The sequence below is a fragment of the Colobus angolensis genome, unplaced genomic scaffold (genome assembly GCF_000951035.1).
Source record: "Colobus angolensis palliatus isolate OR3802 unplaced genomic scaffold, Cang.pa_1.0 Scaffold29, whole genome shotgun sequence".
Lineage (NCBI taxonomy): Eukaryota > Metazoa > Chordata > Mammalia > Primates > Cercopithecidae > Colobus > Colobus angolensis.
The window spans coordinates 2090478-2114295 of record NW_012116154.1 but is presented as its reverse complement, the minus strand read 5'-3'; the positions used below and the strand labels follow the sequence as shown (position 1 = coordinate 2114295).

The 23818-nt window shown below is 41.1% G+C and overlaps 1 protein-coding gene across 4 annotated transcripts in view; it reads right to left on the bottom strand.

Annotated features, from left to right (window-relative positions):
• APBB2 (amyloid beta (A4) precursor protein-binding, family B, member 2) overlaps positions 1 to 23818 on the bottom strand; it is a 433566-nt gene that overhangs the window by 217324 nt on the left and 192424 nt on the right. For all 4 annotated transcript variants that reach the window (XM_011949059.1, XM_011949060.1, XM_011949061.1 and 1 more), the window contains one exon: positions 13021 to 13836. In XM_011949059.1, the coding sequence (XP_011804449.1) occupies positions 13021 to 13836 (816 nt within the window). The remainder of the gene's footprint in view (positions 1 to 13020; positions 13837 to 23818) is intronic.

Sequence of the window (23818 nt, the reverse complement as noted above, 5' to 3'; positions counted from 1 at the left end):
TCAGTGAATGGATTAAGGTTAACCTATCACATTCTAGATTATTACCAATCCAATAATCCTCCATTAAAGATATAACGAGCCTGAGATGAAACGGCTTCTCTCTGATGTGTTCTACATAGAGTCCATTCTCTAACTTGGGGCCCTTGTTCCAAGCACACAAAGGAAAAAAAAGGAGACAGAGAGAGAGACAGGACATGAACTAAAAGATGAAAGCCACTCTGAAATTCTGGAAGAGGCTGAGGCTCGTTCTGGAGAAAGAAGAGAAGAGCACAGGCCGTGCAATAGCTTCTTTGTCCACAGTGAGCAAGGGGTGAATGGAAACGTTGGTCAAAGGTCCCCCAGTGTAAAGCAAAGCAGGAACTGCAGAGCTGGTCCAGTACTGAGAAGTATCCCTAGAGGCCTCCATCAGTTCTTGAACTTCCTTTGGTATACTTCCCATCAGCCCCTTCCCAATGGTATGGAGTTACAGTTATCTGCACTCTCACTTTCTGACAATTCTACATGGAATGGAGACATTTTCCCCTACAACATTTTGGGGAAGGGTTCTATTAATAATACTCTTCATGTCTATAGAGATTAAATAGACTTTCATGGGCCAGCCATCTTGTATACCTTAACCATCACATACACCACTATATATATGAGAAAATGTGTTCTGGTAATAAACAACACAAAATCAGCTTCTCCAACAAGACATTTATAGGATAAAGATCTACCTTTATAATATCCCGGATATACCAATTCAGTGTAGTTCCATATGAAGAATTCTTCAAGTAACACGCAGGGACAAAAATATCAACTAACAATGTCTAATTATACTAAGGATGAATTTTTCTGAGGATCAAATTCAATCATATTCAAGAGTAAATCTATGAAAAGTTAAAGAAAAAGACAGGCCGGGTGCGGTGGTTCACACCTGTAATTCCAGCACTTTGAGAGGCCATGGCAGGCGGATCACCTACGGTCAGGACTTCAAGACCAGCCTGGCCAACCTGGTGAAACCCTGTCTCTACTAAAATTACTGAAATTAGCCAGGCATGGTGGTGTGTGCCTGTAATTCCAGCTACTCAGGAGGCTGAGGGAGGAGAATCGCTTGAACCCGGGAGGCGGAGCTTGCAGTGAGCCGAGACTGTACCACTGCACTCCAGCCTCGGCGAAAGAGCGAGACTCTGTCTCAATAATAATAATAATAAAGACTAAAGCTTACACACAATAAGCATCAGCTTACCTCTTAGGTACCAACCAATGGCTGGGTTCATCTCATTCTCTCACTTTCTGACATTCCACATGGAATGCTAACCATATATGGTTTTCTAATAGCCAAATGATTTGATTTTTCCAGTCAAATCTGTTTGAACATGAAGCTTTTATTTCACTGTTTTGTACCCAAGGGTTCTAATAAGGAAACACAATAAATAAATTACAAGGGTAACTGGTAACTACCCCTACATTTATGAGAGCAAACTGGGCATATTAACTGAGTCAGACTTAAGCACAAAATTTACGAACCACCCACATCCTAGGTTTTGAAAAGCTAATGTTTTCCCTCTTCTTAACCAGATTAACAGATGGAAGACTCTGAGAAGTCATCTAGAGATGTCTTTAGAAATTTCAAGCATGTTTTACTTAACAGTTCATGTCACACTTTATGATTCTACCAGAAGGCATGGGACCGAGACTAGGATGACTATGATTAAAAGAAGACTGTAGATCCAAGGATGTCGCTACTATGGCATCACACTTGTAATGCAGCTGTAACAGGCAAGATCAACATTAGCCTGGTTCTTGTACCATAACAGTTCCATGTGCATACAATGGCTAAGTCCATTGATGGTAAGAGCAAGGGGTCGCAAGCTCAATGCCTTGAGCTGGAAAGGACAGGACCCATCTAAAAGGGGCTGCTGCTGACTGTTGTCTCTTTGGTATTTGAGCTCAGCATTGTGAGATTTCTGAATTTACAAGAGGAATGAGCGGTCCTCTATTTTTATGTAAAATATCTCAATTTCTAAGCACTGGCATCTAATTAAGCATTTTCTATAACACTGTCTATGGAACAAAATCTGCCCGTGAGTTTGTGCGTTCTTCAGTGCTGCTGTTTGTGATCTCTGATGCTTTATGGCATCATATTGCCTTTGCAGTGACCTAAAATCAGAGTCATATCCTTTTATTTTATATTCTGCATAGCTCCTTAAGAAAATCCTGTATGTTTGCTAAGAAATAAATGTCTCTTGAACTAACGTAAGAAAAACATGTCTATTATTGATAGTCTTGTCTGTTTTTAAGCTTTGATCAAAGGAATAAAGCCTTCCATATGCCAGCACCCCTGAACTATGCCGCCCTCCAGAACTGAGCTGTACTGCTAAACATAAAGCTTTGCCATGTCTTTATCATGTTTTTATCTTTTTATCTTTTATTTTTATCATGTTTTTCTATCATTTCCACACTTACTCCCAATCTCAGTTGAGGTTATAGTTTCAGGTTCACCAGTCCACACCAAAATTTCCTCATCTTTACAATGAAGACTTTGAACAAAGGTAACCCCAAACTATCTAGAAGTCCCTTACAGTATATTCCACTCACTTAAAAGTCTCACAAGACATGCAACTATGAGCTTTCCTTCTTGAAAATTTTGAATATAATTCTTGCAAACATTCTTTCACATCTCTTCCATGTTGCATCTATTAAGGAATTATCTGTAAGATGTCTGTACTGGGTTGAACCATATACCTACCAAAATTCATGTCCACCCAGAACCTCAGCATGTATCATCTTACTGGGAAATCGAGTCTTTGTAGATATAATTAATTAAATTGAGGTGAGGTCATACTAGGTTAGGGTAGGTCCCAAATCCAATGACTTGTGTCCCTAGAAGAAGGCAGTGTGAAAACAGAGGTATAGCTACAAGCCAAGGAATGTCACACATTTCTGGGAGCCACCGGAAGTTTGGAAGAGGCAAGGAAGGATTCTACCCTAAAGCCTTCAGAGGGAACGAGACCCTGATGACACTTTGATTTTGGACTTTTCTTTTGAGACAGAGTCTTGCTCTATTGCTCAGGCTGAGTGCAGTGGCGTGATCCCGGCTCACTGCAGCCTCTGCCTCCTGGGGTCAAGCAATTCTCCTGTCTCAGCCTCCTGAGTAGCTGGAATTACATGCACCTGCCACCAGACCCAGCTCATTTTTTATTTTTAGTAGAGATAGGGTTTCACCATGTTGGCCAGGCTGGTCTCGAACTCCTGACCTCAGGTGATCCGCCCACCTCGGCCTCCCAAAGGGCTGGGATTACAGGTGTAAGCCACCACGCCCAGACTGATTTTGGATTTCTGGCCTCCAGAACGATGGGTGAACAAATTTCTATTGTTTTTTATTATTATTATTATTATTTTTCCAGTAGAGACAGGGTTTCACCATGTTGGCCAGACTGGTCTCGAACTCCTGACCTCAAATGATTCACCCGCCTCAGCCTCCCAAAGCGCTGGGATTACAGGTGTGAGCCACTGCGCCTGGCCACAAATTTCTAATTGTTTTAAGCCACCAAGTGTGTGATAATTTGTTACACCAGCCATAAGAAATCAACAAACCATCTTAATATCTCCTCCTCTTCTTTGCTTAGGCTATCCAGGGTTTGGAGTGGGCTTTATCTTTTTCTTACTTGCTGAGGTATGATATGCAAAATGGAGCAAAGAGTACAAAAACACATTTTTTCAGGCACTCTGCATATGGTAAGGGCTTCATACATAGAGACAGGAAACTTTATGTGAGCTATGTGACATCACAGACTGGTTTTAATCTACTACTATGTCTCAGGCACCTAGTACAGCACACAGAGTTGACTTTTAAAAATGACTGGCATGTGGCTGGGCGTGATGGTTCACGCCTGTAATCCCAGCACTTTGGGAGCCCGAGGCGGGTGGATCACAAGGTCAGGAGATCGAGACCATCCTGGCTAACACGGTGAAACCCCGTCTCTACTAGAAATACAAAAAAATTAGCCGGACGTGGTGGCAGGCGCCTGTAGTCCCAGCTATGCGGGAGGCTGAGGCAGGAGAATGGCGTGAACCCAGGAGGCAGAGCTGAGATCACGCCCACTGCACTCCAGCCTGGGTGAGAGAGAGCGAGACTCTGTCTCAAAAAAAAAAAAAAAAAAAAAAAAAAAAAAAAAAAAAGGCACGTGTACATATATATGAAGTAAAAAATGAAAGAATGAATAAACAAACTAATGAACATCAACAAAGTCATGATGAACAAATTCACAAGTTCTTGAACTACTGTTAACTTATATGAACACTACTACTCAGTGAAAAATCATGGTAAAGTTACAGATGCATTTCAATTCTCCACGGATGTAGAGCTGTTCAAGTTTGCTATCTGAATATTTCTGTAGCCTCTTTTATTACCTTAAGGGTTTTTTGTTTATTTTGTTTTTGTTTTTGTTTTTTGACATGGAGTCTCACTCTATCGCCCAGGCTGGAGTGCAGTGGGGCGATCTCAGCTCACTGCAACCTCCATCTCCTGGGTTCAAGTGATTCTCCTGCCTCAGCCTCCTGAGTAGCTGGGATTACAGGCGCATGCCACCACACCCAGCTAATTTTTGTATTTTTAGTAGAAACAGGGTTTCACCATGTTGGCCAGGATGGTCTCAATCTCTTGATCTTGCGATCTGCCTGCCTCCGTCTCCCAAAGTGCTGGGATTACAGGCATGAGCCACCGTGTCCGGCCAGCTTAAGGGTTTTTTTTTTGTTTGCTTGTTTTTGTTTTTGGTGAAGAAAACTAATCTGGGCAAATAGCTCATGATGAAATTTGACCAGAAAATTTCTGAAAGTGTCCAGTAGTGTTTTTGTTTCTGATCCCACTGAGCCACTCCCTCACAATCTTGGTGGCTGCATGCCTTCCTCCAAGGTGTGAGAGCATCACCTGGCACTTCTGGGAGGCTTCACACAGGACTCCTAGAGGCATACATCCAGGTGCTTCCTAAGCTGCCACTGTCCACTGGACCCTCTCCCCAGAAGCTAAACAACTAGCCAAACTAAGAACTAAAATTGATATTTTCAAAATATCAGTAGAGATAAGAGAGAAAAAACAATCATAAACTTCTTTAGTGGTTAATTTTTTAAAAAGAAAAAGATTCTTTACTTTTCAACAGCTCTGAGGGACAATGCTCTCCCCAGATCTCCATCACTGAAAGTCTATTCAATCTCCAGTACAGATAACTTCAAGTGTCCGAACATCCACATCCCAACTGACTGACATTTCTTCCTTTTCATAGCACTCAAGCCTCTCACAGCCCTCCTCTGGTTCCACCTTGAATATATCTGCTGTCTTGCGCTCATTAACTATTGTTAGACTCTGGCTGCCACTCATCTCATTGTACTCACCTGTCCGTCCCCTGAAGTACCTCATATGATACTTTATAATGGAAGGCAACCCAAAACTACTTTATTCACCGGAACATATATTTCTGCATAGAACTTTCCGAAAACACAAAACTGAACAAAATCTTTTCTTTCTTAAGTTCATGGGGTAAAATCAAAAATATTTTTATGCCTTTTACCCCTAAAGTGCTAAAATCTCACTTGGAAAACACACCATCTACCCCAGAACACAGTATGCCTAAACTATTTTGGAAACATCTCACATCTGCCTTCTTGAATTCTTCCTGTCGCATCATGGAACTCTCTACTGAGAAGACATAACAGGAAGGCTAGTGAGTCATTCAAGGTCCTTAAAAGATTAAAATTAATTCAGCACGGCAAACCAGCTGAAGACTGGGCTTAGGAATTTTTTTTTTTTTAGATAGAGTCTCGCTCTCTTGTCCAGGCTGCAGTGCAACGGTGTGATCTTGGCTCACTGCAACCTCCACCTCCTGGGTTCAAGCGATTCTCTTGCCTCAGCTTCCCAAGTAGTGGGGATTACAGGTACGTGTCGCCACAGCCGGCTAAATGTTCTGTATTTTTAGTAGAAAAAGGGTTTTGCCATGTTCAGGGTGGTCTCAAACTCCTGACCTCAAGTGATCCAACCTCCTCAGCCTCCCAAAGTGCTGGGATTACAGGTGTGAGCCACTGCACCCAGCCATAGGCCTAGGATTTGTAAGAAAAAAGGGGGGAAAATATTTATAGTTAAAATTACCAAAAGCCATCTGAGATAAAATGAACAGTTAGAAGAGGTTTCTAAAAGTGTGAAAAATACAGACTTATCCAAAGCTTTAACACTCTTCAGCTAGCTAAAGCCAGAAATAAGAGGTGCTGCCAGTTCTGTTGACATAATTAGGTTTGTGGCTCTCACAGTCATCAACTATGCAAAAGAGTTCCACTTTGCCTCAAAACTGGAAACCAATCAATTGAAGTCATCAAAGGATTCAAACTCTAAAGCAACACTGCTATGGTCTAAATGTGTCCCCCATATTTCATGTAATGTTGGAAACTTAATCCCCAAATTCATATGATGATTGGAAGTGGGACCTTTGGGAGGTAACTGGGATTAGGTAAGGTCATCAGGGCAGGGCTCCCACGGTAACAGGTATCTTTACGAGAAGAGGAAGAGAGACCTAAGCTGACATGTATTCTCTTTCTCTCTGGCCATGTGATATCCTCGCCATGTCATTCTGCAGCAAACACACTCACCAGATGCTGGTGTCATGCTCTTAGACTTCCCCGCCTCCAGAACTGTGACCTAAATATATTTCTCTTCATTATAAATTACCCAGTCTCAGGTATTTCATTATAACAACAGAAAACAATCTATGACAACCATGGATCAATCTCAATTTAAGGCAAAGTGTGAAGTCAACTGAAACCAAAATGGCCCTTTTCCTTGGCACTGACCCTTCTAACATATAGACTTACAGACTCGAATAAAACAATATTTGTGGTAGACTGAATTACTGGCCCCAATTCTTCATCCTTCCCAGGAGCTTAGAACATAAATAAGAATCACCCTATCCAAGTCTTCTAAACAATTATTTTATACAAATTGTTCTTACTTTTTCTATTTCTACAGGTATACTGATGTAGCAAACATCAGACAGCATGCATTAATGATCACAAATCCATCCATCCAACCAGCAAATGAGTAAGTTTATGGAGACTTTTACTATGTGCCACATACCGTGTGAAGAAGTTCACATATACACATAATGAAGACCTGGACGCTGCTTTCAAGGAGGTCTAAGTCTAAATGGAAACTTATGAGTGATGTAGAAAGCCACTAAGACAAACATGATGGCAGAAACTTAGAAACATTTCTTTGAGAATACAGAGAAAGGACTTTATACAGTTCAGAGGGTCTAGAAAGATTTCACAGTGGAGGTGGCATTTGATCTAAACCTCAATTGCATAGAGGAATGGAAAGATCCCCTAAAATAAAATTTTCTACTTTCTGGATTCTCAAGATACTACTATATGCCTCCAGTTGAACCAGACTAAATCTGATATATTTAGCCTCTGTGGTAAAACACCAGATGCTGTGTCGGAAGACCGAGGGTCAAGTCTCAGCATGGCCACCTGACAGTGAGAAAGTACCACCAACAGGATCTGGCACATGGTAAACCCACAGAATCTCTGTGTGCCTTCCCCAGTAACTCGGGTTATTCAGCTTCACCAACAGATCATTATAAAATACGTAGCCAACGCCAAAACCAGGCATTGACTAAGACATAACATCGAGTATCTTACTCAACACATCAAGTTCATTTTGTGATATGTACATGGCTCCCATTTTCATTCAATTAGTCATTATTTATTTATTAAGCCCACTTGCCATATTCTAGGCATTGAAAATACTAAGATGACGATGAACCAACCCTTGCTCTTAAGGTCCAGAGAGTCTTAACTCAGAGTCCAAAATATAGGTTATTCATAATTAAGAGAAAAGCAAACTTTTATATCCCACCACTGTACCGATACTGATGATCTCTAATATAATAATCACCAATATTCATTAAGCGCTTGCTATATGCCAGATACTGCTCTAAAAGCTCTTTGAAGATGCTTTTTTTTTGAGAGAAAGTCTTGCTCTGTGGCCCAGGCTGAAGTGCAGTGGCATGATCTCGGCTCACTGCAAGCTCTGCCTCGCAGGTTCACACCATTCTCCTGCCTCTCCTAGAGGTGCCTGTCACCACGCCCAGCTAATTTCTTGTATTTTTAGTAGAGATGCGGTTTCACCATGTTAGCCAGGATGGTCTCGATCTCCTGACCCTGTGATCTGCCCACCTCAGCCTCCCAAAGTGCTGGGATTACAGGCGTGAGGCACTGCGCCCAGCCTAAGATGCTCTCACTTAATCTTCACAGCAGGTCTATGCCAAAACACTCTTATTATCCCCGTTTTATAGACGAGAGGCTATGAGAACTGCCTAGATGTAGTAGAGCAGGGATTTGAACTCATGAAGCTCACTCTAAAGCCTATGCTCTTAATGACAAGTTAATGGATCATGAGGCCCATTGCCACATCATCTGGACTTGGTTTTCTCTGCGTATAATTCTGCTTTTGTACACTTTAGCAATGAATCTAATTTGAAACAGTTACTACACAAGATCCATCTAGTTTCATATACTGTGTCTTCAATTTTGTTAAACCCCAAACTAAACATAAAATTACATGTTGGTACCACCGAAACCTGTAGCCAGGAAGGTTCAAAATGATGCATCTTTTCAACGTTTTCATAAAGCAAACATGAAACACCAAGTGATTAACAGAGAGACTGTATACAGTATGAACAACCGGTATTTATTTATCTGAGCCATCATGCTTACCTGGGGCCACTGAGGGAACTGTATCTCTGAAAAAAACTCTAACTAGATTCCAAGTTCTCACTTTGCAGTAGCAAGATACAACCCTTTCTTTTAGTATCAGGGCCAAGGCACTCTTTAACTTTTCTTAACTCCTACGAAAATAGTCATTTCACAGATGCTTTTCCTTTTTCAAACAGCCTCTTGTTTTCTTAAAGGACAGACTACAGGGGAGGAAAAGGGCAGCCACATATTGTATACATGACTGATTGTACAAAAAGAAGTTACTAAACAGCTGGAGGGGGCGATTCAGTAGTAAAGGAAAATAGAAAGTAGTCAGTCTCTGGGTTAGCCATTGGATTTTATTGTATAAATAGCATTCTAACTTGGAAAGGATGCCCCCGAGGAAGAAATGAGTCTATTTTTCTAGGCTCCCCAAAGTGCAGTCTATGATCCAAAGATAACTGCATCATGATTTAGTCATAAAACACACACCACTGTGATGAGTATGTACTTAACACACAGCAAGTCAGCAGGCAAATACACACTTTATATATGTACTATGGCATGCCATACTAAGACGTCACAAAATATTTGCTCTCGTTTTCTCTTTTCTTTCAACTGTTAGTATTTGTGTTTACTTTATACATATACACATATATATACTATATAAAACATACATAATAAACACTAACTTTATTATTACAAGTGAAACAAAAACTGCTTATTTTATTTCATTCACTAATCTACATGTTACCTGAAACCTGAAGTGTGATTATAAGCAAAGAGATTTCATTTCATGGGGATCCGCAGCAGACTCTGAGGCAATTCCAAAACAGGACTCCCAAAATGATGATGATTAATATTGAGACATTGCAACATGCTGAAGTAGATGCAGAGATTCCAAAGTGAACATTTGCAAGGCTGGCACAAGTTTGGCTTCTAGTATATATTTTAAAAACACAATCTCATTGCTTTTCATTCACAGCTAATACATTCTTTTGAGCATATTTGATTTGAAACATCTATCCTTAGCAACTTATCAAGGGCCACCATCATCATCCTGTCAAAACCAACTTTCGAGAGAAAACTGAGCGTATCTTCTTAACATGTCAAAAAATGCTAATCCAGTTCACATCACAGACCAAGCACTGTTAAGATGTTCTGTGGAAACCCAACAGCAAGTAATGTCAGGACACTGAGCAAATGAGTGGTAAGTGTCACATCAGAGGGACCCCTGAAAGCCTTCCTGGAAAGAGGGAGTTACAGGAGCATTTCAAGAGTCCCAGTAGGTAGAGTGGAGTGCATACTTCAACTGTACCCTCTCCACAGGCCCTTACCCACACCAGCACTCGGTAAGCCAAGGGGCTACGGACAGAAAAATACCTAAATACTCATCAGCAGGGAACTTGCTAAATAAATCGTGGAACTTGTATATACTGGAATAGCATACATAATACTTAAAAAGACTTAAGTAGAAAAATGGATTGATCTACAAAATATGTTCTTACATGAAAAAAAGCAAAGCATTCATAAAACAATCTAATTAGGATAACTTTTTCCTGGTTTTAACTATTGTGGCAAATTTTAAACATACAAAATTAGAGAATAGAATAATGAACCCGCACGTACCCATAATGCAGCTTTAACAATCAGCAGCTTATGGGCAATTTTGTTTCTTTTTTTATCCTTCTAATCCCAATTATTTTGGAGGAAAATCCCATATACAATATTGTTTCTATCAGTATGGGTTATACTGTATTATATATGTTATACTATGACATAGATTAGTATTTTATATTAGTATATTATCTCTAAAACATAGAGATTCTAAAAACATCATCACAAAATTTGTGTAAATTTTAAAATTTATTTTTTTTTTTAATTTAATTTTTATTTATTTTATTTTTTTTTAAGTTTTTTTTTTGAGACAGAGTCTTGCTCTGTTACCCAGGCTGGAGTGCAGTGGTGCATCTCCGTTCACTGCAACCTCCACCTCCCGGGTTCAAGCAATTCTCCTGCCTCAGCCTCCTGAGACTATAGGCATGCACCACCACATCCACTTAATTTTTGTATTTTTAGTAGAGACAGGGTTTCACCATATTGGTCAGTGTGGTCTTGAACTCCTGACCTGGTGATCCACTGCACCTGGCCTAATTTTTATCTTTTTGAGATGGAGTCTCGCCTGTCACCCAGGCTAGAGTACAGTGGCGGGATCTTGGCTCACTTCAACTTCCGCCTCCTGGGTTCAAGCAATTCTTGTGCCTCAGCCTCCAGAGTAGCTGGGACTACAGGCACCCGCCACCATGCCTGGCTAATTTTTTATGTCTTAGTAGAGAAGGGGTTTTGCCATGTTGCCCAGGCTGGTCTCAAAATCCTGACCTCAGGTAATCCACCCACCCTGGCCTCCCAGAGTGCAGGGATTACAGGCGCGAGCCACCACACCGGCCTTAAAATTTATTATTAATATGTGGATATATGACTCAAATATTTTCTGAGAGGAAATAAAAACATAAGCTAATGGTCATCATTGGGGAAGGGGGCTAGGATGAAGGGCAGAGACAGCTTAATTATTCACTTAAAAACATATTTATGTTTTTTGAGACATAGTCTCCTCTATCACCCAGGCTAGAGTGCAATGGCATAATCATGGTTCACTGCAGCCTCAAACTCCTGGTGTCAAGTGATCCTCCTGCCTCAGTCTCCTAAGTAGTTGGAACTATAGGCACATGCCACCGTCCACCATGCTCAACTACTTTTTTTGGAGGGTGAGAGATGGGGTCTTGCTGGTCTTGAACTTGTGGGCTCAAGTGATCCTCCTGCCTCAGCCTCCCAAAGTGCTGGGATTACAAGCATGAGCCACCGTGCCTGAACAAAACTTTAGGTTAGTTTAAAATCTAACTAAAACAGAACCGGCTATGCCAGGAAGAGCAGCAGAAAGGGTGCCATGACCAGAGGGAGACAGCAAGGTGTCAGTAAACGATGAACACAGGAGGTAGAGCTTGGCTGGAATATGTGCAGTAAGTCTTTCATATATTAATAGATTCAAACTCTAGCAGGTGACAACGTCCATCAGCTGCTGAATACGAATTCTCTAAATGGGTAAAAAGTGTAGAGAGCTGTGAACTCAGGGACATTACTGAACATAATTATGATTCCAATAATGTGCAGGGCCAGACAGTTATGAGATGAAACGGCCTCATCTCAACCTCCCTACTGCCACATCCCACAGCAGTATGCATCACTGAAAGTACTGGGATTTTAAAGGGCACTTCAAAAACGCTACTTTTTTTCTTCTTAAACAAGTTAATGTCTTAACTCCTCTTTTCCTTATCTTTAGTCCTTGTAATTTATCTTCCTTATAGGTTGTAAAAATGTGATTTCCTTCCGTGGTGGTTCTATCTGTTTTCTCTGTTATATCTATATTAATACAGCCCTGGGACCCACTAGGGGAACTGCTGGACTACTTTTTAAAAAACTAGCCTTTCTGAGTGCTTGTTTACGCCGAATTCAGATACAATAAAGTTCTCCAAATTTTTCAATTTTATGATCAGTATAGTGGGAGCTATGAGAAAATGATATTTAAAGTAGCTGACTCTTAGGATCCTGTTCATTTCTGTCACCATTTTAACACCTCCAACAAATCCAAAATATTACAAATATATACAAAAGTCCAGAAAGACTGGTATCAATTAGACTAGTTAAAAGCCTAAACTTCTGAATGTATTTTTCAAGAAATACCATTTTCCCACTTTTAAATATTACTTAAGGCTAGTAAAATCCTCCTCAGTAAATGTCAAAAAGAGAAATGCCTTTAATGAACAGACGGCCAATGTTTTAACTTTTTATGAGCTTCACCATAAGTAAGTTCTTTTGAAGACTTTAAAATAGTTCTCTTAATTGGGTTATATCCTTCCCCCCACAACTTTGTTTATTATTTTGCCTACCAAAACCCAGCATTTCTAGATAGCATAGAGAAATGGTCTACCTATGCACTGGAAGTGTAATTTCTAAATAGATGTTATTTTACTGTACTTAACACCAAGGACCTGTCTATTTTACAAAAATGCTTCCCAGAACAAACAGCTTTATGTACGATCCAAAATGAAACTAACCTAAGATATGGTTAGGAAATGCAATAATATTTTGCAAATAAATTGCCCAATTTTACTGCAAGAGGCTCACGTTTCTCTCTGCATATAAATGGACATTTTTGGTCAGTCTAGAGATTTACTCCACCAATAGCTGAAAAGACCAAAAGAAAGTGCCAGCTGAGGCTATGCCTTCCCCAGGGGGTACCTGTTTCATCCGGGGAGCTGGGTGAGGCACTGTCTTGGGACAGCGTTGTCCAGCTGGACTCCTCATCGCTTGGTGCCAGGTTCTGGATCCGGTGCAGTGCACAGTCGGTTTTGGCCCCTGTTTTCGGATGATCCTTCTTGGTCTCTGGGCTGGATGACACTGTAGCTACTTGGCCGTCTTCAGGGCTGGACTGGGGTTTGTTTGGTTTCTGCAGCAGCAAATCACCATTCCCAATGATGGTGGAGGCCTGGCCCTGGCCTGGATGGGATTTCTCTTCCGCAATCCCATGGCGGTTGCCTCGGTTCTGCTCTAGTTCTCTGGCTGAGGTTTCCAGATCTGCATAGTAATTTAGGAAGCTCTTAGTTCTCCTGGGCTGGGAGGGTAAAATCTCACAGCCGGAGGAATCCTGTGGGTGGGGCTCTTTACCCTCTAACTTCTCAGAAGTTATGTTGATGACTGCAGTGGGGCTCAGGTTTTTGTTGGGGTCCTGCTGCCCTTGTTCTGCAGCCTTCCGGAGCTGGTTCTCCCCATTTTTCACCAGCTTGATGTTGGCAGAGCCATTTCCCAGCAGGGGCTGTGCAGCTGGATCTGAGAGGCCCATGGCCGCCTGGATGTTAGTTAGTGCATATTTTTTCCTGCATTTGGGAGGTGTGCTGTTCTTGGTTTCTGTGTGTTTTATTTCAGCGTTCAACAGTTCATTGTGGGAGGAACGGAGGTTAAGGGTGTTTGGTGGTGTGGCTGGGCTGTTCCGATTTGTGACGTCTGTAGTTCCGCTGCTGGCCATAAACACTGCCAAGGTGTCCACACCTGAGTCAGCTGGAAAAAAAAAAGGTCATTAGACACTTGCCGTGATTAAACTACTTAGTATATACTGTGCAAGTAAATATTTTTATACAGAAAACTAAAAGAAGAAATGCTTCCACTGCACATACATTCCCATAGAATGGACCCATTTTCCTCTTTATTTCACCATTTGTTCCTATATTAAATAGGAGCAAACAAAGGGCTTAACGTGGATAACCAAAAGCCAATTTATAGAAAAGCTAAGAAGTCTGAGGACCTAAATTTTACTTAATATAAAAAAAAATTTCTCTTTGAATTCAAATAAAAGCATTTTCTTCTGGTGGCTGCTCTTCATTTTTTACAAGCTTGAAAAATCATCCCCTTTCCAAATATTCCCACTACATTTTTATTCTTTGGTTCCTTCAGGCAACAACAACACAAAATTGCTCAAGATTCCTCTGGGGCTTCAGCATTCTTAGTCAACCTGAAAGGTCATTGTTCAATGATGCTCCATACCTCCAAGGTAATTGTTCTCAACCATGTTTAGAAACTGTGTTCTGAATGCCTGGAAAACCAAACCTCCATTAGAGTTTGCTAATGTCTTGGTGAACATTTTTGACCTGGGCTTACTGTTTGTACTAAACAGAAATTTTGAAGAAATGGCTTAATTTCTGAAGAACCCGCACAAAACTATTACTGTAGCATTGAAACCTTGGTTACAGACAACATGTTAGAGCTCCCAGAGGAGTCTGAATATATTCCACTGAATTAAAATACAGACTCAGCTGTTTGCAGTCATCACATGCCTCTGCAGAACTCCTAGGAAACTATCAGACAATTGCATTTATCACAAATATTGTTTGCGCTGTTAGTGATTTATTCTATATGTCTCTTGCTAGGAAGAAAGAAAGGTTTCTTAGACTAGAAGGGAATAAAATTCATCAGCAAGAATTCCTAAGGTTTCAGATTTCTCAGTCTATGAGGAATGACTTCTTTCTTATCTGATCCTTTTGCCCTCCACAGAGACTTTGATTATCTCTGCCTCAGCAGCAGATCAACCAAAACACAGCTCCTAAAATTCCTGAAATTGTATTCTGACAATTCCCTCTTCCTTCCCCAGGCAAAACAGGGATCTTCACAGGAGAGGAGGGCAAGAATTTCCCTGTTTGGGAGCTTAGACGTATCTCTCCATCATCAAATACTTAGGTTGGGCAATTTTACTAAGTTACTCATTCTAGAGTCCCTATGCTTCCAGGAAGCAAGGCAACATCCATTCTCCATTCCAGACCATGGCCATTTTTATACTGAATGACCATGTGGCCCATAAGAGAGTCAAGGGCTGTAATCCCAAGGGTTAGGATCTTGGGCCCCATTCTTTAACGTTACTATTTATAAGGCTTCCTTCTTACCCAGCACCCCACCTTAGTTCTTAGGCCTCATTTTACAGAAACAGAGAATGTAGTGTGGTTTTTCCTTTTGCCAAATTTCCTTTTCTTCTACCCAATCCACTGGAAGGTTTCTGTCTTTTAAACAGTACTCTTGACAATTAAATTTTTTAAAAATTGTTTCTTTATTACTGTTTGACTACAAGTATTATACCATTTTATGGGAAACATTATGTTTCAATTTATAATTTAACTTCACTCAAGAGTAGCATTTCATATGAGAAGGGCCTACCTGAAACCTACATTAAGTTTTCCCTGAGACACACATCCAGAGCATAGATACATGAGAGAAAGTTATTTTTAGACTCTTAGGTATTTAGAGTGACATTACGAGAAAGTGCAAATCTGTTGGTTTCCTAAAAGGGATGGCAAAAAATTTCTGTGAGGCTGCTTTATGATGCTAGGTACTATGATACATTCTAGCAATGTTATTAGGGAGATATTTTTATTTACTTTGTTTATAACCATACATATTTTCTGAAAGAATACCATCAGAATTTCTAGGTGATTTTTAATATTTAAGTAGCTTTTATATCCTGGATATACAGATTAAGACTTCTAGCCACAGCCAGGTGTTGTGGATCATGACTGTAATGCCAGTACTTTGAGAGGCTGAGGTGAGCAGATCACCTGAGGTCGGGAGTTCGAGACCAGCCTGACCAACACGCAGAAACTCTGTCTCTACTAAAAATACAAAATAAGACGGGCAGATTGCGCATGCCTGTAATCCCAGCTACTCAGGAGGCTGAGGCAGGAGAATCGCTTGAACTTGGGAGGTAGAGGTTGCAGTGAGATTGTGCCATTGTACTCCAGCCTGGGCAACAAGAGCAAAACTCCGTCTCAAAAAACAAAAAAAGAAAAAAAAAGACTTCTAGCCACATTTTCACAGTCTTTGGTATCCCATTACCCTCTCAGGGGCCATGTAACTCTTTTGCTAGAAATAATGGAAGGCAGGCAGGAGTGGGAAGAGGCTGAATGGAAAAGGACCATCCAATACAAACTGGATGAACAAATGCAGCTCTGTATATGCCATATTTATTGGTTTGTTTATTTACTTATTTATTACTTTTGAGGCAGGGTTGGTTATTTATTTATCATTACTTTTGAGACAGGGTCTTGCTCTGTCACCCAGGCTGGAATACAAGTGGCAGGAACATGCCTCACTGCAGCCTCAACCTCCTACGCTCAAGGGATCCTCCTACCTCAGCCTCCTAAGTAGCTGAGACCACAGGCGTACACACCATACCTGGTTAATTTTTTGACTTTTTGTAGAGACAGGGTCTCACTTTGTTGCCCATGCTGGTCTCAAATTCCTGGGTTCAAGTAATCCTCCCACCTCAGCCTCCCAAAGTACTGGGGTTACAGGCGTGAACCACCAGGCCCAGCCTGTATATGCTGTTTTCATATATTAAAACCTGAACACAGTTTGAGTAATATCTTAGATATTAAATAATGGTATCATGTGGAGGCAAAAGTAAAAGTTCAATCCTACAGCTAAGGCAGCCAAGCTAATCCCATGAACTATAGAGTTCCTCCAGGAGTTACATATCAGCTGGGAAGTCCTTGGGCTCAAAAGGGTCATGAAGTAGCTAGAGGTTAGCAAAATCCTAGAAAGATCAAGGCTGCAAGAAAGCAGCCCCAAGTGAGAGGCAGTGCTGTAAGGGTTAAGAGCACAGATCTCATGGTCAAAGAGAGAAAGGCTCAAGACCTATCCGAGCTACTTACTAGTTAAAAATGGGGACAATAATAGTACCTGGTTTACATGACAAGTAAAATGAGCAATGCCTACAGAGAATTTATAACAATGAATGTGAGCTCCAGTCATCACTTTGTACCCAAGTAATATAGCGCAGGGCAGCCTGCCAGGGACCCCAGATTACCCCCTACTCTTATTGGTCTGAGTGATTAAAACGGTCTTGTTGCAGAGACACACAGGGAGGAAAGGGACTAAGAAGGAACAAAGAAGTTGGGTCTATGAGGATTTAATTATGAAAAAAAAAAATACATTCCTCAGGTTTAAGAGGATAGAGGTTTGTGTTTCTCTTTAAATAAAAGAAAATCTTATAATGTTTCTTTAAACCTTCTAATATTTAACTGTTTGCTTTGGAATCAAAAGGCCTAAGAAATAAGACCAAACTCTTTAACACAACCGACAAGTTACCTAAACTCCCAATTTCTTTGCTGTAAAATGAAATTATAATAGTATCTACACCTCATTGAGTTTTGCTAGGGACTAAAACAGATGACTGTCAAACCTTTGACATAATGGCTGGCATACTGTAAGAGCTCAATACATGTTAGGGATTATTATGATCTTACAGCTCCCTCCTTCCTTGCACACTTTTATTTCTGACCACCATACCTCTAGCCACCACTGACTGAGCACTTTCTTCTTGCTGGGTACTGTGCTAGGAATTGGAAAACCAAGGAACATAAAGTCCCCACCTCTAAGTGTTTTCAGACTTGTAGAAGAAAAATACACAATAAAGTCACAGAAATCACCCAGTGTGGCGGGTGGCAGGTGCAGGGGAATAAATGGGCTACTCACCTAGGGTTGGAGAGGATCTTCAGGGAAGGGAGGATTATTATCAAGGGAGCCTGAACAAATCAAGACGTGAAAGGAGACGCGTTATGATGGAGGGGAAGGGCAAAGGCAGGGATTCTTCTGAAGCATGCTCTAACACTTTGGACCTGACCCTGAGGCAACAGCAGGAAGAACGAATGGAAGGTTGATGTGTACATTCTGAGTGTGTGTGTGGTATATCTGTGTATATGTTGGGCCTTTTTCCTCTAGCATATTCTTCAAGAAGGCAATGACTATGATGAAAAGACATTAAAGAAGTGATGTAAACCAGGCAATTAAAACATCAGTGGTCATCAGAGAAACAGTGGAAAGAGGTACACAGACAGTGTCTCCTGAATCAGCCAAAGAGGTAGGCTGGCCCCATTTTTAGGCTCATTCTTTGGCCTTGGACTCTGTCATTTACCAAAGGGAAGCAGGAGCAGTTGGGAGGCTCTTTGTAATAGTCCAGTCAAGAAAGTGGGAGAGGACAAGGTAGTCACAAGAGACTTAGGTATGGGGGTGAAAGTCTTACTCTCCACTACTGCAGTTCCAGCTCTGGTCATCCCTTGACCCGGGTAGAAAGATAAGGTTCCCATTAGCCACTTGGATTCAGAGGTGAGGATTGAAGAGTCTGGTGAATTGAGTAATTAGAAAGACACTGGTGACTTCTATCATATCAGCTTCAGGAGAATGGCAGAGGTGGGCAGAGAGTGAGCTTTATTCAAGGAGCTTCACTAAGAACAAAGTTCGGGGACACAGGACAGTAGCTGGAGGATGACCCAGGGTTATGGGGAGGACTTTTTACTTTTGAAGATGAGATTCTTAGTTATGGTTTATTGTTTAAAGGCTCTAAAAGCAGAAGGCAACAAAGAGAGGAAAAGTGGAAACATGAAAGAGGAACAGAACAGTAAGGTAGAAACCAGGTGATGAGCGAAGAGAAGGGACAAGAGCGGACTGGAAACAGTCAGCCCTGCCCAAGATAAGGGACACTTCACGCTAGGAGGGAGGAGAGGCAGTAAGGACAAGGACACGTATGTCACTACAGTGACACAAAACTGAGCAAAAGCGAAACTGACAGACTTAATTTTATCTATGAAGAGAAAGTTTTCCCAGAGAGGAAACAGTCTAGGGGTATGGTGTAGCAGGGAACTTAAAAGGACCCCTGGACCAACCCGCTGGCCCTTTCAGTGGCCTAAAGAGTTCCCCTCTGGAGAACACCATAACTGCAGGGCCCCTTCTTTGCCCCCATCCAGCAGGAAGTAGCTAGAGCCGTCATTGCCCAATTCCCAACAGCAGTTGGGGTGTCCTGTTTAGAGGGGCGCTTGAGAGGTAAAGCCAGCTGGACTTCCTGGGTCGAGTGGGGACTTGGAGAACGTTTCTGTCTAGCTAGAGGATTGTAAATGCACCAATCAGTGCTCTGTGTCTAGCTAAAGGATTGTAAATGCACCAATCAGCACTCTGTAAAAACGCATCAATCAGCACTCTGTGTCTAGCTACAGGATTGTAAATGAAACAATCAGCACTCTGTAAAATGAACTATTCAGTGCTCTATAAAATGGACCAATCAGCAGGACGTGGGCGGGGCCAAATAAGGGAATAAAAGCTGGCCACCTGAGCCAGCAGTGGCAACCCACTCAGGTCCCCTTCCACGCTGTGGAAGTTTTGTTCTTTTGCTCTTCACAATAAATATTGCTGCTGCTCACTCTTTGGGTCTGCTCTACCTTTATGAGTCTGCAGCTTGATTCCTGAAGTCAGTGAGACCACAAATCCACTGGGAGGAACAAACAACTCAGGATGCACCACCTTTAAGAGCTGTAACACTTACTGTGAAGGTCTGCGGCTTCACTCCTGAAGTCAGCGAGACCATGAACCCACCAGAAGGAAGAAACTCCAGACACATCTGAACATCTGAAGGAACAAACTCTGGACACACCATCTTTAAGAGCTATAACACTCACCACGAGGGTCCGCAGCTCCATTCTTGAAGTCAGTGAGACCAAGAACCCACCGGAAGGAATAAATTCCAGACACAGAGGAACAGATGTGAAGGGAATGAGGAAATGTTCTCAACCCTGGCCACATGTAAAAGCCACCTGGGGGGCTTTTAAACAGTATAGATGCCTAGGCCCCACCTACAAAGATACTTCCAAGATTCTGATTCAGTTACTCTGGGATTGGGCGCAGTTAGGGCATTAAAATGTTCTTGGGGTGATTCTCATCTATGGCCAAGATGGAAAACCATTGGAATAGGAAGTGTGAGATCTGGGAAGAATAAAATGATGTACACGGAGTTAATTATTTCAGAGGCACATGGAATGCTCTCATCGCATACATCATCTTCCTTGTCCTTCCACACATTCTCAGCATCCTTCCCTCCCTCCAGCAAATTCCTACTCATCTTTGAAGATTCAGAAAAGATGTCACCTCTTTATGAAGGCTTCTCTTGTCCCTCTGGAATCTCCTTCTCCCAATTCTCACACCTTCATAAATGTATCTCTATTACAGCATCACTCATGCTGTTTTACTATTAACCTGTTTGAGTTTCCCACTAGACTGTGACCTCCACCAACCAGCACAGAAGCCTAGCCCACAGTAAGCAGTCATAAACGTTTGAAGAATAAATCCTCGAGTAAAATGGGAAAGGCAAGTATTTCATTAACATCTCAAGAAATGTTGAAATAAAATGTCTACGCAGAATTTCTGAGAGTTTCTTATTAAACACTGAAAGGAAACCACTGTTATTAATAGTTAAGTCAACAGGAAATTCATCTTTCCTTTCCTTGAAAAAGGGACTGATATCAGACAGGGAAAGGGCGATCAATGGTTAGTTAGTTATCTCAGCTTTTATCCCACATAGCATCTGAGCAAGAGTTAAAATAAAATCCTTTAATATAATGTACAGACCAATTTATCTTGCTCCTCAGTCTTGGCTCAAATAAATTCTTACTCAACTCTACCATGACTTCCAAAAGAACAAGGACTATTTAGAGTCAAAGGCATATGTTTTGTAACCTAGAGCAGAATGGGGTACTTCCTTGTCAAACATGACTGTTCATCATTTGCAATCCTATCAGCTCAAAGTTCTCCATTTTTTGATCTGAAAAGCATCGGGCATATTGTTAAATATGGGGGCATGAGTTAGCAGTTCTTGCATACTTCCTCAGTAGAGAAGAAGTTGCAGACTTCTATGATTAGATCCTATGTCTATGTCTTCTTCTAAATTGCAAATGCCTTGAGGAAAGTGACTATCCCATTCATTTTTTAAAATAACAGCTTTATTGAGATATAATTTATATACCATATCTAGAAAACCCCACAGATTCAGCCCAAAAGCTCCTTCAGCTCATAAACAACTTAAGCAAAGTTTCAGGATACAAAATCAATGTACAAAAATCACTAGCATCCTTATCCACTAACAGCAGCCAAGCAGAGAGCCGAATCAGAAAGGCAATCCCATTCACAATTGCCACAAAAAGAATAAAACACCTAGGAATACAGCTAACCAGGGAGGTGAAAGATCTCTACAATGAGAATTACAAAACACAGCTCAAAGAAATCAAAGACACAAACAAATGGAAAAACATCCCATGCTCATGGGTAGGAAGAATTAGTATCATTAAAATGGCTACTCTGCCCAAAGCAATTTATAGATTCAATACTATTCCTATCAAACTATCAACATTCTTCACAGAACTAAAGAAAATTATTTCAAAATTCATATGGAACCAAGAAAAAGAGTCAGATTAACCAAGGCAATCCCAAGCAAAAAGAACAAAGCTGGAAGCGTCATGTTACCCAACTTCAAATGATACTACAGGGCTTCAGTACTCAAATCAGCATGGTACTGGTACAAAAACAGGCATATAGACCGATGGGACAGAATAGAGAGCCCGGAAATAAAGCCATACATCTATGACCATCTGATCTTCAACAAAGCTGACAAAAAACAGCAATGGGGAAAAGACTCCCTATTCAATAAATGGTACTGAAATAACTGGCTAGCCATATGCAAAAGATTGAAGCTGGACCCTTTCCTTATTGTGTATATAAAAATCAACTCAAGATGAATTAAAGACTTAAATGTAAAACCCCAAACTATAAAAAGCCTGGACGATAGCCTAAGCAATACCATCCTGTACAAAGGAATGGGTCAAGATTTCATGACAAAGACACCAAAAGCAATCACAACAAAAGCAAAAATTGACAAGTAGGATCTAATTAAACTCATGAGCTTCTGCATAGCAAAAGAAACTATCAACAGAGTAAACAGACAACCTACAGAATCAGAGAAAAAAAATCTTCAAACTATGCATCTGACAAAGGTCTAATATCCAGCACCTACTGAGAGAGGAAATTAAAGAAAGAAAGAAAAATAAAATTAAAAAGAGAAAAACAAGCTTTCTATATTAGGGTGACTCATCCCAAAGGCAGAAACAGGCAAAGCCTGGACCAGGTGAAGTCTCAATATTATCTAAGAAGCCAGAGCTCAAAGGAATGTGCTCTGGAGACTCTCCTAGCACTCCCTCAACATAGGGAGAAGAAATCAAATTTTCCATTCCCCTATGAGTAAACTTATAAGTTTATAGATTCCTGTTTTCTGGTAACTTTGAGTATTCTATTGAGTATTCTAAGCAGCACAGTGAAGATTATAAGACATACCTGAGCAGGCCTGGGCTGCAGCCATCTAGGCGCCATAGTGAAGGTTAAAAGATAAGCCTGTGCAAGGCACTAGAGCAAGCCTCGATAACAGCCATCTGGACCACACAGGAAGAGTCACATGTAATCCTGAGTTATGAACCTGTCACAATTTAATTAATTGCCTTTGTTCCGCCTCTGTATCCTTGCTGTCACGCCACTATGATTTGCACCACTGTAAACTTGTTTCAGGTTAGCCCACCCCCTTTTAGAAGTGTGTCTAAAATTCTAGTGCTGCCTTTGTTCCAGGCCCAGTTTTTGGATGTTAATCCGTTAGGTCTGAGTGCGCTCAATAAAAATCCTCCTGTTTCACCATGGTCTCTCTGGTCCTCCTTCATTCCCACAACACTATAAGGAACTTAATTAAACAAATTTACAAGAGAAAAACAAACAAGCCCATTAAAAAGCGAGCAAAGGACATAAACAGACACTTCTGAAAAGAAGACATACATTTGGCCAACAAGCATATGAAAAAAAGCTCAATATCACTGATCATTAAAGAAATGTAAATCAAATCAGAATGGCTATTACTAAAAAGTCAAAAAATCATAGATGCTGGCAAGGTTGCGGAGAAAAGGGAACACTTATACACTGTTAGTGGGAGTGTAAATTAGTTCAACAGTTGTGGAAAGCAGTGTGGCAATTTCTCAAAAAGCTAAAACCAGAACTACCATTCGACCCAGGAATCCCATTACTGGGTACATACCCAGAGGAATATAAATCATGCTATCATAAACACACATACACATGAATGCTCACTGCAGCACTATTCACAACAGCAAAGACATGGAATCAACCTAAATGTCCATTAATGACAAACTGGATAAAGAATATGTGGGCCAGTCATGGTGGCTCATGCCTGTAATCCTAGCACTTTGGGAGGATCATCTTAGATCAGGAGTTTGAGACCAGCCTGGCCAACATGGTGAAACCCTGTCTCTACTAAAAATACAAAAATTAGCTGGGTGTGGTGGCAGACACCTATAATACCAGCTTCTTGGGAGGCTGAGAGGCTGAAGCCAGAGAATCGCTTGAAGCCAGGGGGGTGAGGGTTGGGAGTTGAGGGGTAGAGGTTGCAGTGACTCAAGATCGTGCCACTTCACTCCAGCCTGGGCAAAAGAGCAAGACTCCAACTCCAAAAAAACAAAAAGAAGAAAAAAAGAAAAAAAAGAAAATGTGGTACATATATACCATGGAATACTATGCCATCATTTAAAAAAAGCACAAGATAATGTCTTTTGCAGGAACATGGGTGGAGCTGGAGGTTATTATCCTTAGAAAACTAATGCAGGAACAGAAAATCAAATAACAC